The 18,329-nt window shown below is 43.8% G+C and overlaps 1 protein-coding gene across 1 annotated transcript; it reads left to right on the forward strand.

The window, feature by feature from the left end:
- Window positions 1–1,153: 1,153 nt before the first annotated feature.
- On the forward strand, window positions 1,154–17,975 carry LOC142848952 (lysozyme-like protein 1). The gene is made up of 4 exons (XM_075971113.1): window positions 1,154–1,292; window positions 1,771–1,929; window positions 15,571–15,649; window positions 17,906–17,975. Exons 1-4 carry the CDS (start codon window positions 1,154–1,156, stop codon window positions 17,973–17,975), a joined length of 447 nt encoding a protein of 148 aa, XP_075827228.1.
- The last annotated feature ends 354 nt before the right edge of the window (window positions 17,976–18,329 follow it).

Consider the following 18,329-nt stretch of genomic DNA (forward strand, 5'->3'; position numbering starts at 1 on the left):
CACCATCCAGGCAGACCCCGGTTCTAATAAAACCTTACTTGGAAAAATAGGTCTAATTTTCTGAGCCTTGTTGTTCACCAGCATCCAGGCACCCCATTCCTTAGAAACTAGAAGACGCACTGTGGTTTCTGCTAGTCCATACTTGCACACCGAGCCCTGCTTTCAAACTTCTCAACTGGGGAATCTATCTCCATGGAAATGACTAGCACCTTGGGAAGATTCTAGGCAATTGCAGAAAACATTAATAGACAAAAACTTTCCAAATCTTGAGCTAGTGTCCTGAGCCATTATCAGAAATACCCGACCAGCCTCACTCCAGCAGAGTTTTTGGTGCCACTTGAAGAAGGCGTTATTTAGATGGGAAAGATCTTGTTGGCAGCCAGTCACCAGCAAGAAAGGCAACTCTTGCTTTTGCACCCCATTTAAATAACTCATTACCAGGTACCTTTGTACGCCCCAACATTTCCCACCCATGTGACCCATTGTCTTCTCTCCCCTCTAAATCATTAGAAGCCAAACATGTTGGGACCTCCACTGGGGTGGCAATGAGGAAGACCTCTCAAAAAAACTCACCACATCCTTTTGTAATGTCGAACGAGAGACAGGCTTTCTCTTAGCACCTCCCCATCTGGAAAAGCATCTAAATAGGAGCATGGCAGGGATATAGACCCTTCAGCAGACCAGAAGCCCAATGTCCCCACAGGCACTCGTCTGTCCCATCTCTGGCTGCCAAAATTATGAGTGCGTATGTAGAGAATGCCTCGCTCCCTCGGTGTGTTCTTCTTTCCTCGCCTATACGGAGAGTTAAGGTGAACATCTGGATTTCTACCTGGATGTCAGCGAGGAACGGTACATTTCTCCAAGTCTGATTCTAAGGACACAGGAGTAAGAGCCTCCAGTCTTACCCCTGCCCTGTGTTTTATATTTGAGTTGTTTTCTCCCCACCCCCGTAGAGGTTCAGAATGGCTTAATACAGGCAGGACTAAATCAGGTGGGGGTGCCCACAGCAAGAAGTACTAAAGTGGGGCTGCCCACAGCCAACCAGGATGGCTATGCTCTGAAATTCTGGTGACCGGTGCTCCAAGGATGAATCAAGGCTGTCTGACCGCTCTCCGGTTCTTTTGGCAGACTTGGCTTCCTAGGGGACTTGGGGATGAAGGCTGCCGGCGTCTTGGCCCTGATTATCAGCCTCAGCGTCGTTGCAGAATCCAAAGTCTACACTCGATGTAAACTGGCAAAAATATTTGTGAAGGCTGGCCTGGACAACTACGGAGGATTTAGCCTTGGAAACTGTGAGATTTCTCCCCGCCTCCTGGCTCCTTCCACTTTAGCTTATGAGCGTCAGCCTGGAGGTCCTGATCTCCATGTCCCCAGCCTGGCCAGGTTCCACTCCCACCGGAGAGGCTGCTAGCTCTTCACACGTTCTCCTAAGCTGCACACGCTCACCCCTCTCTCTGTTTCCCCACAGTCCTTGGTTTCTCATTGCTGGAGTCCTGGGGTTATGATCACAGGGAGGGAAAAGAACAACGACACCACCCATCCCACTAGCTTCCCTCGAGAAGGCTCCGTCACTGGCTGCTGTGAAGATTGCGGTTGGCGCCCCTGCTCCTGTACACACTCCCGTGTCCTGCTGATATTTCTCCCTTGTGCACCCCGTCCACGTGTCTGCTGGAAGGGGGCCAGTGCATAGCATGTATAAAAAAATTCACCCCATAAGGCAGGCTGAACTAAGGGACTGTGCTTCCCTTAGATCCTTCTCTCTCCACACAGGGATCTGCATGGCCTATTATGAGAGCCACTACAACACCACAGTCCAGAAAGTGTTGGAGGACGGGAGCACTGACTATGGCATATTCCAGATAAACAGCTTCACGTGGTGCAGAAATGTAAGACTGCAACAGAAAAATCACTGCCATGTTGCCTGCTCAGGTACTGTTTCTGTTTGTTCAAATTCTTCATCTTCAGGGGCAAAGATAAGAACATAGATCACAAGAGGTATGTCTGCATCTGCTTTAAAACTCTGAGTTCATATTCACACGTAAGTCTGTTCCTGGGCCAGCAGAGGACTCAGTAGCTTCTCCGATGGCATAGTTTTGCTAACGTCTTATTCGTCCTAGAGCAGTTTTTAGTAAGCCCTCCACGAAAACAGGGCCGAGCAAATGACCTAGGTTTTCCCCTGCATTGAAACCTTTCGGTTTTCCCTATGAATGGAAACATTCCTTGCCAAGTGCACACCAGAACCAATGGTCTTTGTGCACTGAACTCTATGTTTCTTTGTGTGGATTACAACAATGGGGCTCAGCTTCCATTGCTTAAAGAGTAGAAATTAAACTAGGATTTGCTTGCTGCTCTTTGCCCCTGTTACTCACGGGAGACAAGTGTGACCCGGACTGAGAGAAGAAAACAATAAAACACAACATGCCTGAGCTCTGCTTTACCAAGCCTCACCCAAGAGAGTGTGTGCTGATAGAAAAGCTAACTCGATGGCTGGCCAGGAGGGGATGGATGGATTGATGTGGGCTCCAGGGGTAAATGATATTTTAAGAAATTTTCAAAGCTGGGAATCTAGCTCGGTGGCATTTAGAGTTTGTCTGACATGCTGGAGACCCTAAGGTCAATGCCTGGTTCCACAAAAAAGAGAGAGAGAGAGAGAGAGAGAGAGAGAGAGAGAGAGAGAGAGAGAGAGAGAAAAGAAAAGAAAAAAACAAAATCTCATGGAAAACTCTGAATGGGGACATGGAAGACAAACAGGACTTGAGAATCTAGAGACAGAGAAAAGTCATTCTAGGCAAAGCTAATGGCCAAACAAAGACCTGCATGGAGGGGGTTGACACATTCTTCCTAAAGGGAAGGAGAGAATCCTGAAGAATCACAGCAAACATGGTAGGAAAAGCTGGGAACTGCCGGTAGAGGGGTTGGTGACTGCCCGTCTAAGAAGTTTGCCTTGATTTCTGCCTGCAGTGGGCAGACAGCCATGGTCATCCCATTTAGCACTGATTGCAGAGGACTGGTTTGCAAGAATAGCATGAAGGAGGCCAAAGAGGACACCACCTCAGTGTAACCATTGTGAGAAAGTGTTCTTGCCAAGTGCATAGCAGAAGCGAGGATCTTTGTGCACTGAACTTTTTCTTTTCTAGGTAAAACATTTCCTTAGACGTTGGAGAAGAAAAACCTAGGAGTCTATGCATGAATTTAACTCAACCGATCCCATGTTGCCGTTTCACACAGTTGCCCAGCAGAGCTCAGTAGCAATGGTGCTCATAGAGGGAGGGGCTGCAGGCGAGGAAGCAGAGCTATGACACAGGTGGGGAAGATCCGGGAAGATTGCTGTGTTCTTCTTCCTAGTTAATTCACTAGTACCTAGTACATTATCTGGCCATAGTTGGGGCTCAATAAATGTTCACTTATTAAAGATATGAATGCAAAGAATGAAGGACAGGACTGAAATCAGTCAGAAAATACTCTGGGTCAACTTCTTTGGGAGCAGAAAACAAACTATGTTTTAATTAATTTTTGTTTCATCAAGGTAAGCAGATAGAGAGCTGAATCAGGCATCGATTTATTGAGTGTTCATACCCAACATTAATATAGAATGGTCACCACGTTCTGGGGCAAATCACCCAGCTATTTACTAGCCCTTCATAGAAAACGTTATTTTGGCAGGCCCAAGGTCTGCTTTTCCCCCTTGATTCTAATTTCTTTTTCTTCTGGATCCATTTCAAACAAATTCGTACTATCTTACAGGTGAGAGCTATTGATGGTCCACAGAAGATGCCTTTTTGATTTTTTATCTTCTGTGCTAAAACCATCTCTATCTTTGATAAGACTTTTCAGCTTGCTGAGGGGCAGATCAGTCCCATTGCATTCTCTAGGAGCTTGTAGTAGGGGCTTCCTGCTTGTTGAAGGAGCTGGGGGCCTCTTCCCACAGTCCGGCTCCCGGCCGCCTGGCTAGCTTATACCCTGAAATAACAACACACAAACTGCATTTATTTAAACACTGCCTGGCCAATTTCTATTAATGTGTGTAGCACCGAGGTGCGCTTCCCGGGAAGATTCTAGCCTACGTCCATCCTGGGTCAGAGCTTCATCACGTCTGCCCGGGAGAGGGGAGCATGGCCTCTCAGCTCACTTCCTCTTCCTCCCAGCATTCTGTTCTCTTTACTCCACCTACCTATGTTCTAACCTATCAGGGCCAAGCAGTTTCTTTATTAATTAACCAATGACCTTCCTCCATCACCTGCTAAGTGTGGTAATCAGAGCAGCACATTCCCTGCACCCAGAGCTGAACAGGGCACTTCAGAATGTTTGTTCTCTGCTGAGGTTGATTTCAATGATTTCTTCGATTGCTTTAGGAAGCAGCTAGAGCACTAATGAGACACACCTCCAAGCGTGTCTGTGAGGGGGTTTGCTGAGAAGTTTAGCTGAGAAAGGAAGACATGCCCAAAATGTGGGCAGCACCCTTCCAAGGATGGGATAATAAGAGTGAATGGAGCCAGGCTCACAGATACACACTTTAACCTTAGCACTCGGGAAGGAGCCAGGCTCACAGATGCACACTTTAATCCCAGCACCCGGGAGATAGGTGAGTTTGAGGCCAGCCTAGTGTACAAAATGAGTTCCAAGACATCCAGAGCAATATAGTGAGTTTGTCTCAAAAACAGACAAATAAGAAAGACAGAAAGAAGGAAAGGAAGAAGGAAGGAAGGAAGGAAGGAAGGAAGGAAGAAAGGAAGAAAGGAAGAAAGGAAGAAAAGAAAAAAAAACCAGGAAAGTTGAGTGAAAGGAGATGGGAGCTGAGCGCATTCATCTCTCTGCTTCTGTACTGGGACACAATGGTGACAGTCTGCCTCATGTTCCTATTGCCACCCATGCCTTTCCCACCATGATGGACTGATTCCCCTCAAAAATCTTTCATTCCTTTCCCTTTATTTTTTTTCATAACAACAAGAAAACATCTAATACACCATTTCATCCCTTAAACCAATAAGTGTATGACCTTACTTGGCAAAAAACACTTCAAAATTGTGACTGTGTGTACTGAGTTTGTGCAAGAGAGAAATATCTGATGAAATGATTAGAACCAATGTAAGCACGTGAGTCCTTGGAAGCAGAGCGTCTGCCTTTTGAGGTCACAGGGGGGCAGTAACAGAGACAAAGATTAGAGACTCAACCAATATTGCTGTCTTGGAAAATAGTTGAGTGAGACATGAACCAAGCAATGTGGGTGGCCTGCAAAAGCTAGGGGTGTCTCCTATATTATATCAAGCAAGCAAGCAGACACCTCAGTCCTACAACCAGAGGGGGACTAAATATTATCAAAACACAAACAAGCAAGGAAGCGAGCTCTCACCTAGACCATTCCAAAAGGAAAGCATGAGCCAATGCATGATTTTTAACACAGCTGATCCCACATTGCCCCATCAGGAAACTACAAGGAGAGCTTGTGCTGTGGATGCCATGATGCTTGGGGGCCATTTGCTTGGGCAGAAAGAGAAACCTAATACACTTCATCCCTACTTACAGTCACTGTGTTCATTGGGAGTCACTGAGAAAGCTAGGGCAAGGCACAGTCTAGGGAAAAGGAGTGTCTTGAGAACAAAATGAAGAAAGAGCTCTTGTGATTTAGCAAGCAGTGGCAGAAAGGAACGCTTGCAGAAGTAGAGAAGAAAAACACCATGAGGAAATCTCTAATAGCAACATGGGAGAAAGAGAGAGAGAGAAAACAGGAGAAATACTGACAAGAAAATGAACGATACTACAAAATACAAGGATATGACCCTTGACAGGAGAGAGGAGGAGTGCAGAATCTTTCATGAAGTTCCCATGTCCACTCACAGCACGTGAGACCTACTATGTAAGGGAGGCTCACACTCAGGCATACTCCCCAAACTCCAGAACAGTAAAGAGAAACGAAATCCACTGTGCGTTTTCACTAGGAAAATGAGGGCTTGTGGTCCATACCAAAGATTAAGCATAGAATGAGCAACATAAAATTTCTCAACTGCAACTCTGGTAGTAGAAGAGGAACAATGTGCCCAAACCTTTGAAGAAGAATAGCTTCCCATAGAAGTTCCTATATCAGTCAAAGCGTTGATACATTTTGAATATATCGTGAACACATTTGTAGGCAAGTTGCTAAAAACTAAAAACTATTCCTCTAGCCTAACTCCTCCCAGATCCACCCCTCCCTTACAAACACACTCAACTTTGACCTTTCTTTCTTCCCCCCACCCCCCTCTTTCTTTCTTTCCTCCACCGAGTCTAGTCTGTGTTGCTCAAGCAGTCTTAGAAGTCGGGTGTAAAGTGTGGTTGACCTGCCAGGACTCACATCACCGAGGAAAACGGACTCTCCCAGCAGACAGCGAATGCCAGTGTTTCCTTGCTGATAGTTCGTTCTTACCCCCCCTTTCCACGCTGGGATTTGTTTCTAACTCGAGCTTGCACCGCCTTATGCATGTTGTCACACCTGCTGCAAGGAGTTCACATGTGTCCGACCTGCGGGGTCTGGAAAACTGTCCCCTTAAGTCATTTGTCACCTCTGACTTTGCAGACCTTTCTGACTCCTCTTCTGTAAAGACCCTAAGACTTTCAGGAGGGCCTGACATGGATGTCCCGCTGTGGGCTGAGCACTGTCCTTCCTCCTCTCTTCATGTTTGCCTGTTGAGAGTCTCAATAGTAATGTCATCTGCTGAAAAAAAAAAGGAAGCTTCTCTGGCGAGAACCTAATAATGTTCTGTCTATGAGCATAGTAACAAGTCATTAGAAAATATTTTCATACTATGTCCATTTAGCGCAATGATAGAATTGGGTTCGCCCTATGGCCATAGTCTCTCAGCCATGTCAAGAGTGCCAGGTATGGGTTTCATCTTTGAAGCAGGTCTTAGATCCCATCAAAAAGTGTTTGGCTTCTCCACAACACTCTTGGCCTCTCTTGTCAGGTTGGTTGTTAGTGTAGCTTGAAGGATGACCTTTAGATCGCCCTTCTCCTCCAGCAGCACCCATAACACCTTCCAGCAATCCAGGAAAGACTTTAACCCAACTGTTAAAGAGTGAATGATCTTTCTTTGGAAAACAAAGAGGGTGGTGACGTGGGGGACTGAAAAGAGCAGGCATTGCCATCCCCTAACCTAAAGCAAAATAAAAACAGGGCTGTGACCAGTTTCTCCCTGAAGAATCTGTAGAGGAGACACAGCCTCCCTTTGGGAAACAGAATTATATCAAGTGACCTAAAAAAAAAATATAGAGGGAAATAATCCCAGACTCACTGTTCTCTCTCCCCCCTTCTCCACTGGTGTTCACTCCGACTTAAGCCTCTGGAAGCCAAGGGACATGGAAGTCCATTGCTGACTTCTCTGTGGATTTGCTTGCCAGTGCACATAGTACAGAGAAGACAGATGTGGAGGAAGGTTCTAGCACAGCTGCCATGTAATTTTCTCATAACACTATCAGAGAAGGTTTTTCACAAGAGGATGAATCAAGGCAAGAAAAAGAAAGACGCAAATCAGGATAACAAGGCTTTGAGCCAGCAACCAGGACCCAACAAAGAATAATGGCCGAGGGAATGCTTAGCATGGCCCAGGGAGGCTAATCTATGTGGTTTCCAGACTGAAAAAAAAATGGATCTTTGCTCTCCAGCACTTAGTTTGTCTCCATGTGAAGGAAGCTTGGGTGCTTTGTAGTTATCAGCTGAATGTTCAAACAGTGCCTCTTACGTCTTCTCTTGTCTTAGTTCTGTGAAGAGTGAGAAAGACATCCTTAAATTAGTGGATAGCATAGTTGTAATGATATTTCATTTGTATTTTAATAAATAAAGCTTGCCTGAAGTTCAGAGAGTAAAACAGCCGCACTGATCAGCCAGGCAGTGGTGACAAACACCTTTAATCCCACACTAGTTGTACACACCTTTAATCCCAACACTAGAGAGGAATATAAGATGGAGGAGACAGGTCAGCTCAGTCTCATTCTAAGGATTTCTGGAGACAGGAGCATCATTTAGAAATGAGGTAAGAGCCAGTGGCTCACCGTATTTCTTTTCTTACCTTCAAGTTGAACCTCAAAGTCTGTCTCTGGGTTTTTATTAATCATGCTACATTGTTGTAATTAATACAGTTTCTGTGTGATTATTTGGGTCTGGGCAGCTGGGAATGAAAGCGGAGTCTCTGTCCATGCATAGATTTGATTTCTTTCTAATATATGGATTTCTGAAGCTCTGTCTTTAGGTATGTGCATATTAATGATGGTGGTCTTCTCAGTGGGTTAGCCCTGCTCTCCCTGGAGTCCTTCCTCCCCTTAACCAGGGCACCATCTCTTACACAAACACTGTAGAATAGCGTGACTGTAACTGCAGCTTCTTCTGGGAAGGCTCTACATGGTCAATTTCCTTCTATTCTTTGCTTTACCTCATCTATGCCTGGGTACCAAAGGTAAGTTTTTATAGGCAGAACATAGCTACCTTTTGTGTCCATTCTGGCAACTACATATTTGTATTAAGTGGTTGAACCTAGGTCAGCAATTGCTTTCCTGAAGGGCCACACAGTAAATATTTTATTTAGGTTTTGCATGCCATATGGTTTCTGTTGCAGTTACTAAACCATAATGTAGTGTGAAAACAGCCATAAAAATATGTAAATGGTCAGACTTGAATGTTTTCCAATAGGGCTATATTTAAAAACAAGGGCTGGGGAGGTAGAATTTGTCGGCAAAGTGCTTGCTATACAAATATGAACACTGAAGTTTGGATCCCCCCATAACCAACATAAAAACACTGGCATAATCCCAATGAGAAGTAGGAAAAGAAGAGGATCCTGGGCCTTGCATGGCCACTACTCTAGCCAATCAGTGAGTTCCAGTTTCAGTGAGAAACTATGTCTCAAAAAGTAGGAAGTGACAGAAGACCCCCTGGTGTCAACCATTGGGCAGCATACATATACATGTATGTTGTCTGAGGTTTGAATACGATCCTTGCTTTATGGGATTTTATCTCAGGCTGGACCCATGTGTTTTATTTCTGCATGTTGCGCACCTCAAGGAATTCTATTGTTTTCACTTTATGTAATTACCTGGCTTTATAACACTTTATAACAGAGACAGCTTTCGCTGCATGTGACGTATGCTCCGCTTTCAGCGTTCACTCCTCATTCCTGGGACAGAGTCCTTTGGGCAGGCAGCTAAGGAGTATTCATCTCATTTAGCCTAAATCATTCTTTCAACTGTTTCTGGTTTGTGGTGGAAATCTCCTAACAAGCATGCCCAGCTTTCTCTGTCTAAAAGTGATTCCATTTTGGTTTCACTTTGGAGAGAGTTTATGCAAAAATAAATGTATGAAACAATTTCTGCATAGTACACATACAGTAATAAAATGCCTTAAATGCGAAAATGTTTGCATGATTATTATATATTTACATATATACATCCCTATATATACATGAGATTTTAGATGGAAAGGAAACATTTCCATCCTTCTTCCGCCTGCTTCTCCTAGATTCGAACTTGGACAAGCCTTTTGCTCAATGTCCTCTCAGCCTCTTTGAGTTCCTCCCAGGTGTTCTAGTTTTAGTATTTTCCACTGATTCTGTCTCCAAAATCTCTGATCTTTTCCCCTGAAGTGTCGAATCTATCAAACTTGAATCCCATATCTTTCTTTTGCCTAGTGATAGGAAATTATTTCATACTCCATCTGATAGCATATTTGTTTGTTTGCATTGAATGTTTTATCCTTATTATGTGTTATGTATTGACAGCTCTTTTTCTACATAATAGCTTTTTTTGGCTACTAGCTAGTGTATTTAAGTAGACTTAGTGGGTGTCTGACTTGTTCCCGTAAGGAGGGAGTCCTTGTTGGATTTTGACAAGCTCCTGAATTCATCTTTAAATACCATGACAGAGTTCTAGACTAGTTAAGAGTTCATTCTCTATCAAAGCATGATTCTCCTGGCATGTTTGGAATGCCCCACAGCAGTGGTTCTCAACCATTAATACACTTCCTCATGTTGTGGTGACCCCCCAACCATAAAATCATTATCATTGCTATTTAAAACTGCAATTTTGCTACTGTTACAAATTGTAATATAAATATCCAACATACAAAAAAATCTGATATGCAACCCCTATGAAAGGGTTGTTTGGACTCACACACCTCCTTGGGCTCATGACCCACCCACAGGTTGAGAATCACTGCCCTATAGGTTCAGATAGGTCTCTTCCTCCTAAGTGGCTAGAAACAGGGTAAGTCTCCCAGCCTTCTGAGCCCTGCTATTGTGCAGTCCCAGAGCACTTGTTCCTGCCTGGCCCAGGGAGTAAGGTCCTTGGCTCATGCTGATTGTTTGAAGTGTGCTCTGCCTGCTGTTCAGATATTCTCCACAAATCCCTGCCCTGGGGCTTCTGTTCTATCTCTGTTTTGAGCTACCTATTCTTCTCTGAGCAAAACCCACGACAACCACAGGGCTCCATGCCTCTGTTTTCTCTCTGGAAGGTCAACACAGTACCACTGGGTGTCCAATATCTGAAAATAAGCTTTTTGCATATGTTGTCCTATTTTTCTGGCTGTTGAAAGCAGGAAGAAAAATTCTTCTCACTATCACAGATATGTTTGACTTGATATGAACCGAATTCCTTCAGTTAATACTATCCCAATTTAATTCCAGTTAAGGAAGTCTTGGGAAATGCAAGCTCATCCTTGTGTAGGGAGCAAAAGCACTGGCGGTTGATGGTTAGCACTAAAGAATGGTCATAACTGTTTCTGCATCTTCTGGAGATGGAGGGCCAGGCTGTGGCCCAGTGATGGAGTACTTGCTTGGCATGCACAGAATCCTGTGCTCCATCCCCAGGATGGAATTTTTAGACACAGCTTTAAAATAGAAAGCAGGATGTTGACTTTCTACCCTAAGCAGCCTTCAGTGACTGCTGAACCTCAGCCTTGGGCCAGAAAGGCTGTAATTGGGAACAATGTCCTTTTGTCCCATGTGTTATAACATTTGTTATGAAACCCTAGAAATGAGTTAGCACTAGATATCTTCACAAGGTACATGACTTTATATCTATGAAGAATGCGGACTTCATACCACTTCAAAAATTATACAATCTCTTTCATTTAAAAACTGTCTTCCCAAAACCCATTCTTCCCTTTCTCAAACTCCTCAGAGTTTATTTTGATGTATTTGCTGTGGTTTAAATGTGTTCCCCACAAGTTTGTGTGTTAGAAACAATACCAAATTCATGGGACTGGTGTTTTGAAGAGGGGTGTTGGAAAAGCTGTTCAGGTTAGATGAGGATAAAAGAATGGAGACCCTGTCTGGACATTAGTGACTTTACAGAATGGGGAGGGAGGCTGCAGTGAGCATGCATGCTGTCTTCCAATAATGTCCTCTGTCACGTGCCTTCACCAGTAGGTCCCAACATCATGGACCAAATAAAATTGTCTTATTTATAAATTTTTAGTCCCAGATACTTTGCTAGGGCACCAGAAGATGGACAAAGTAAATATTCACATATATAAATTAAACATACATGTATATGCATGCATACATAAACACACACACCATTAATGAATTTCCTGATAAAATGGCAGTCTTTATTTTCTTCTAAAGCATGGGTTTTGCTAATGAAAGATGATTGCAGGAAAGGCGATTGCTGGTGTCGCCATATAGTATAGTCCATGTAGGTTAATCTTATTCAACAGCGGGACATCTGATTGGCCTTTGGTACTTCAGAGAAGAAAAAGATATGTAAACCAAAACCATGGAGGTTGTCATTATTCAGGGGGAAGCAGGGGGAGGCAGGAGGAGGCAGAGGGAAGAAGGGGGAGGAAGAGGAGGCAGGAGGATGAAGAGAGAAGCAGAAGGAGGAAGGGGGAGGCAGGGGAGGAAGAGGGAGGCAGGGGAGGAAGGGCGAGGAAGAGGAGGCAGGTGAATGAAGGGGAAAGCAGAAGGAGGAAGGGGGAGGCAGGGGAGGAAGGGGGAGGCACGCGGACTTTGACACGTGTTAACTGGAGATGAGAAACTGCTTTGGGTACCAGGTCCTTCTATTTTCTGTTGTAAAGTGAACTATTCCATTATATACTGCTCCTGAGGAAGTGTTCCTGTTCTTGTTTGACTAGACAATTCTGTCTATTTAAGGTAAATTGGGCAGAAACAATTATAGGCATGAATCCTTCCAAAGAGTCTTCTGCCTCCCCGGTTTCCGCCCCTCTGCTGCCCTCTGTGGTGATTTCACTGTTTCAATGTCTCAGCTCTGCATCTTTTCCTTGTTTCTCAGCCCCAGGCTTCCTTAACACTAAGCTAATCCAGTCATTTTCAGGAGACTTTTTCTTTATTATTCTATTGGTCTCCTGTCATCCAGGCTGGGCTCCACCTTACTATATAGCTGAAGCTGATCTTAAACTCATACCCTCCTGGCTTCTACCTCCGGAGAGCTAGAATTACAGTCATGCGCTGCCACCACTCAGCTCTAAGTAGCACTTAGGAACACACTAAGGAGGCCAACAAACGACTTCCCCCACAGCGCTCTCTTCCTTAGCCCCCACCTTCTGGTCCTGCTGTGGCAAGAAGCAAGTCCTAGGCACGGTTCAAACTGTTTTCCCATGTGCATGGGATATACTCCTGTCCTCTAATAATGGAACATGGCAGGTTCCTCTTCACAGTGTGTGATGTTCCCTTCCCACTTCTTGAGACATCACCAATGTCACTTGTAAAATCTATCCCAAGCCACTTGCAAACGCGGGCTCATTCACTGGGAATGGGTCCTCAGTTGTCAGGGACAATGATGGTGCCCATTGAAATGACTGTTCTGAAAGTGAATGGGGATTTTCCTAAAGATACCTGCTGTGTTAACCCATGGTAACGGACAGCTGCTGTAGATGCATGTCTTGAGAGACAAGACCTCCAAGCGGCTGGAGTTTTGCTGCTCCTGGAGATTCTAAACTAAATTTCTATTCTTTAGCTTCTGTTTAGGGTTTGTACACACTGCTTTAGCAGCTCCTGCCTCAGCACAATCCTGTCTCTGGCTTTCTTTTTGTTGTGGTTCCTGTTTTTCCTTGCTAAATGGTAGTTTGTTTTAAATCAGAATCAAAATAAGCCACATTTTGAATAAATTTGCCTAGGGGAAATGTGACTACCTTGATCCTCTGAGAAAAGTAATACAACTGGAAGGAAATCAGCCGAGTGGAGGAACAATTCACTGCTAGCAAATTTACAAACAATTCCCTATTGTGATGTTTTATTGAAACATGACATTTCAAGTCATGCTTCTTCTTTCTGGCCATTTCCTTCTGACAGTAAATGCATTTCTGTTGTAAATGTTGGAGGATGAGCACCTTGATTTCAAAGCGTTGATATTCACATCTTAGAGCCAATTCTCGTAAGACACCAGTGAGTTCTTTCTGTCTCTTTCTAGAGCTGTCCAATAGAGTATGGGACTTCTGTACTACATAATGGGAAAGCCACCAGGTGGCAACGCACCTGAGATCTAGCTAAGACAATTGAGAGGCTAAGGCTTGTTTCAGGTAGATTTAATGTTAATTAAGATTACTGTGTATTATCTTTTTCAACTTTATTTAAGTATAATTCACAAAACCCTATGTAAAGTATGTATACAATGTGATGGTTTCAGATCCATATATATTATGAAGTGATGTCTACACTCAGATAGTGAAACAGCCATAGTTACCAGGTATTTGTGAGTGTTTTATATGTGTGTGATATGTATACAAAGGGGTGTGGTAAATTTATGATATTTGTGTGTGGTGTGTATATGTGTGTGGGTATGGTGTGTATGTATATGGTGTGGGGGGTATGTATGTGGTGGGGGTGTGGCATGGGGATGGTGTATGGTGTGGAGAGAGTATGTATTGTGTGTGTGGTGTGTGTATGAGGTGTGTACTGTATATGTGGTGTATGTGATCTGGTACTTGTGTGGCATCTGTGTTATATATGTGTGCATAGGGTGTGTATGGTATGTATGTGTGTGGTGTATGTGTTGGATATATGTGTGTATGTGCGAGGTAGGGGTTTGGAGAGGTGGTGTGTGTGTGTGTGATCCATGGTATATGGTGTGTATAATACAATATTTACTACATAATATTGGGGGTGAAAGCTGAAAGGTCAGAGAAGCAGAGCAGCCACTGGTTCTTATGTCTATAAAATCCTCAAACCGAATGGGGTATCCTATCTCAACAAGTCCTAGACTGAATGCTGAGCTCCTGCCTTCTCTCACCTTCTATTCCTCTCTCATCCAGCCATATCACTTCCCATCTCCACTTCCCCAGTGATGACCCCCCCCCCCCAACTTGGCTCTGTTTCTCTTTGAGACTGGATCAATCCAGTGTAGCCTAGGGTGGCCTTGAACTCACGGAGATCCGGAGATCCGTTTGCTTTTGTCTCCTGAGTGCTGGGATTAAAGGTGTGCGCCACCGCTACCTGGCCTCCATGGCTAACTAGTGTGGCTAGCTCCTCACTCTGAGCTTCAGACAGGCTTTATTCGTTACAGCACAAACAAAATACCTCAATTATGCCGTGCCCTGGATCTCCAGCACCCTTTTGTCTTACTTCTGCAAGTTTGTGCTGTGACCAATATCTTGTCTCCTCCCCAGCTTCCAGACTCTAGGAACAACCACTCTGTCCACAGATCTGCGCCTAGAGAACCCACTTTGCTAGAAAAAATGCTAGACTTCTCATTTCTGTATGACAATTTCTGTAATGTTTATGTCAAGGAAATTTGGAGATCACTTCCAGAAAAGAGGGAAAAAAATAACAATCAAGGATTACATTTCCACTGAAAGATTTTGTTTGACAAATTAATAAAGAATGGAGCAGTTGGCTTCAAACTCTACATTTTCTTCACATGAAAGAAGTGTGCTCACTTGGATAATTCTTTTAATGTACAAACCGGAAAATTACAATAGATGAAGGTTTGGTCATTACTGATAGACATGGCATAGATGTCAAAGGGATCTGCGTGCAGACAGCATTGCACTGCCCTGCCTTACATGTATTCTGCAGGACACAACAAAAAATGGCTTCACAGTTAAGGGTTCTTGATGCTCTTCCAGAGGACCCTGAGGTCCCGGCATCCAAATCAGGCAGCTCACAAGTATCTAAAACTCCAGCTCCAGAGGGTCCAACATTCTGGACTCTGCAGGCACCAGCACAGACCTCTCTCTCTCTCTCTGTCTCTCTGTCTCTCTCTCTGTCTCTCTCTCTGTCTCTGTCTCTCTCTCTGTCTCTCTCTCTCTGTCTCTGTCTCTCTCTCTCTCACACACACACACATAATATATATATATACATATATATATATATATGTATATATATATATATAAATTCTAAACTTTTTTTTTAATGCTTCTCACTATCCTCTAAAAGAAGCTCCCCAAATTTTCAGCACTGTATCACTCTCGGGTAGCCCAAGGTGAGCAGAGTCTTGAAGACAAACACCATTATTGGTAAAGAAATTCATATTTCTCTGTAGGGAAAGTCACAACTCTCTGAGCCCCTCCAGAAGAGCACAGAAGCTGTGGCGTAGGCGTAGGGACTCCTCAGACAGCAAAGGCCCCGCTAACCCGTACTCCTTTTTTTGCAGCCTTGATTACTGATGACCTCACAGACGCCATTCTCTGTGCTAAGAAAATTGTGAAGGAGACGCAAGGGATGAACTATTGGTGAGTGCCTCCCTGGGAGACTCAGGATGACCTGGGTGGGACCTACAGTGTGTATCTGTTCCTAGTGGCTGGGGTGGACATGCAAAGCAGGTGTCTGCAGAATAGTCCAAGCAAGGGAACATGCGTGGTTTATGTTCACCCCCATGAGACTGAGGGTCCAGAACAACGCACAAGCATGGAAGAGTCTTGTCATGTGAAGGAAAAGGGTCCATTTACCAACACAGCAGAGGACGGGGAGCCTGACTTTGCGCTAAATTTGTGTGAGATTTAGAGAGTGCAATAAAATATCTGGTGGAAAAAGGCAATAAACAGCAGCGAGGACGAAATGGTCGAGTCTGTAAATGACAACTAGCAGTATCCACTTCTGAGCGCACCCTTTCATCTCTGTGGCTCTCTCTCTCTCTCTCTCTCTCTCTCTCTCTCTCTCTCTCTCTCATTCTTTCTTCTTCTTTTAATTGGGTGATTATTTTCTTTTTTAAATTTTTTTTTATTGAGCTCCACATTTTTCTCTGCTCCCCTCCTTGCCTCTCCCCCCCCCCCCCCTTCAAATCTCTCTCATGGTCACAATGTTCCTAATTTACTCAGGAGATCTTGTCTTTTTCTACTTCCCGTGTAGATTATATCCATGTATGTCTCTCTTAGGGTCTAGGTTGTTGTCTAGATTCCAGGAGATTGTGAACTGTAGGTTGGTTTTCTTTGCTTTATGTCTAAAAGCCACTTATGAGTGAAAGCATATGATATTTGTCTTTTTGGGTCTGGGTTACTTCACTTAGTATAATGTTTTCTAGATCTATCCATTTGCCTGCAAATTCCAAGATGTCATTATTTTTTTCTGCTGTGTAAAATTCCATTGTGTAAATGTACCACATTTTCCCTATGCATTCTTCAGTAGTGGGGCATTAAGGTTGTTTCTAGGTTCTGGCTATGACAAACAAAGCTGCTATGAACATAGCTGAGCACACGTCCTTGTGGTACGACTGAGCATCCTTCGGGTATATACCCAAAAGTGGTATTGCTCGGCCTTGAGGTAGGTTGTTTCCTAATTTTCTGAGAAATCGCCATCCTGATATCCAAAACAAGCTTGCGCTCCCACCAGCAATGGAGGAGTGTTCCCTTTATCCCACATTCTCTCCAGCATAAACTGTCGTCAGTATTTTTGATCTTGGCCATTCTGACAGGTATAAGATGAAATCTCAGAGTTGTTTTGATTTGCATTTCTCTGATGGCTAAGGATGTTGAGCATTTCCTTAAGTGTCTTTCAGCCATTTTAGATTCCTCTCTTGAGAGTTCTGTTTACGTCTGTACCTCATTTTTAATTGGATTATTTGTATTTTTGATGATCAATTTATTGAAGTCTTTGTATATTTTGGAGATCAGCCCTCTGTCCAATATGGGGCTTGTGAAGATTTTTCCCATTCTGTAGGTTGCCATTTTGTCTTGTTGACTGTATGCTTTGCTTTACAGAAACTCTAAGTGTCTATGCTGCTGGAGTTATATTTAGGAAGTGGTTCCATGTGTCAATGCGTTCAAGCATATTTCCCACTTTCTCTTCTATAAGGTTCAATGTGGTTGGCTTTATGTTGAGGTCTTTGATCCATTTGGACTTTTTTGTGGATGGCCATAGATATGGATCTACTTTCATTTTTCTACATGTTGATATCCAGTTATGCCAGCACCATTTGTTGAATTTTCTTTTTTTTCCAATTTTATATTTTTTGCTTCTCTGTCAAAAATCAGGTGTTTGTAGGTGTGTGGATTGATATCTTGGTCTTTGATTTGGTTCCACTGGTCCCCTTGTCTGTTTTTATGCCAATACCAGGCTGTTTTTTAGTACTGTAGCTCTGTAGTAGAGTTTGAAGTCAGGGATTGTGATGCCTCTAGAAGTTCCTTTATTGTACAGGATTGTTTTGGCTATCGTGGATTTTTTGAAGAATTTTGCTAGAATTTTTATGTGCATTGCATTGAATCTGTACATCGCTTCTGGTAGGATTGTGTGGCTATATTTCTAATAAAGCTTCCCAATCGGGCTACCCATTCTGTAGCTCGGAGCTGTGGCTGTCAGTGATCCATCCTTTAAAAATGCAGTTTGTTTGTTGGGAAGGCAGGCAGTGAGGTGGGGTGAGGGAGGAGAGACCCAGAAAGGAATGACAGTGAGACAGAGGAAAGGAAGCTTGGGATGTCTGAAGCAGGTTCCACCCGAGGTCATGGGGGGAGGCAAGCTTCCTTCTGCTCTTACCATCTCCATCTCCTCCTCAGGCAGGGCTGGAAGAAACACTGCGAGGGCAAGGACATGTCTGAGTGGAAGAAAGGATGCGAGGTTTCCTGATCTGGAGCAGGCGCAAGGATGCATGGCTGCTATTTCCCAGATTTGCAATGCACATGGATCCCTTTCCCTCACAGTATCCCTTCTCAGAGTTGACGAGGGAATCCAAGTGGTGTTTAAAGGGAATAAATATTTCTGTTTATATCTCACTTCCCGGAGTAGAGTTCAGTGATGTCATAAATGCCTTGATGGTGTGAAGAATTGCAGAAATGTCTCCGGAATGTTTAAGGCCTAGAGAAAAGGAGCTTTTATTCTCTGCTGTAAAGGTTCCTAAGTGTGAATCCCTGATGTCTCTGCTCATTCAAGCATGAGACTTTTGAAGGGCAAAAGATGCACTTGGAAGGACCCTTAAGGAGC

Source organism: Microtus pennsylvanicus, chromosome 4, assembly GCF_037038515.1.
Source record: "Microtus pennsylvanicus isolate mMicPen1 chromosome 4, mMicPen1.hap1, whole genome shotgun sequence".
Lineage (NCBI taxonomy): Eukaryota > Metazoa > Chordata > Mammalia > Rodentia > Cricetidae > Microtus > Microtus pennsylvanicus.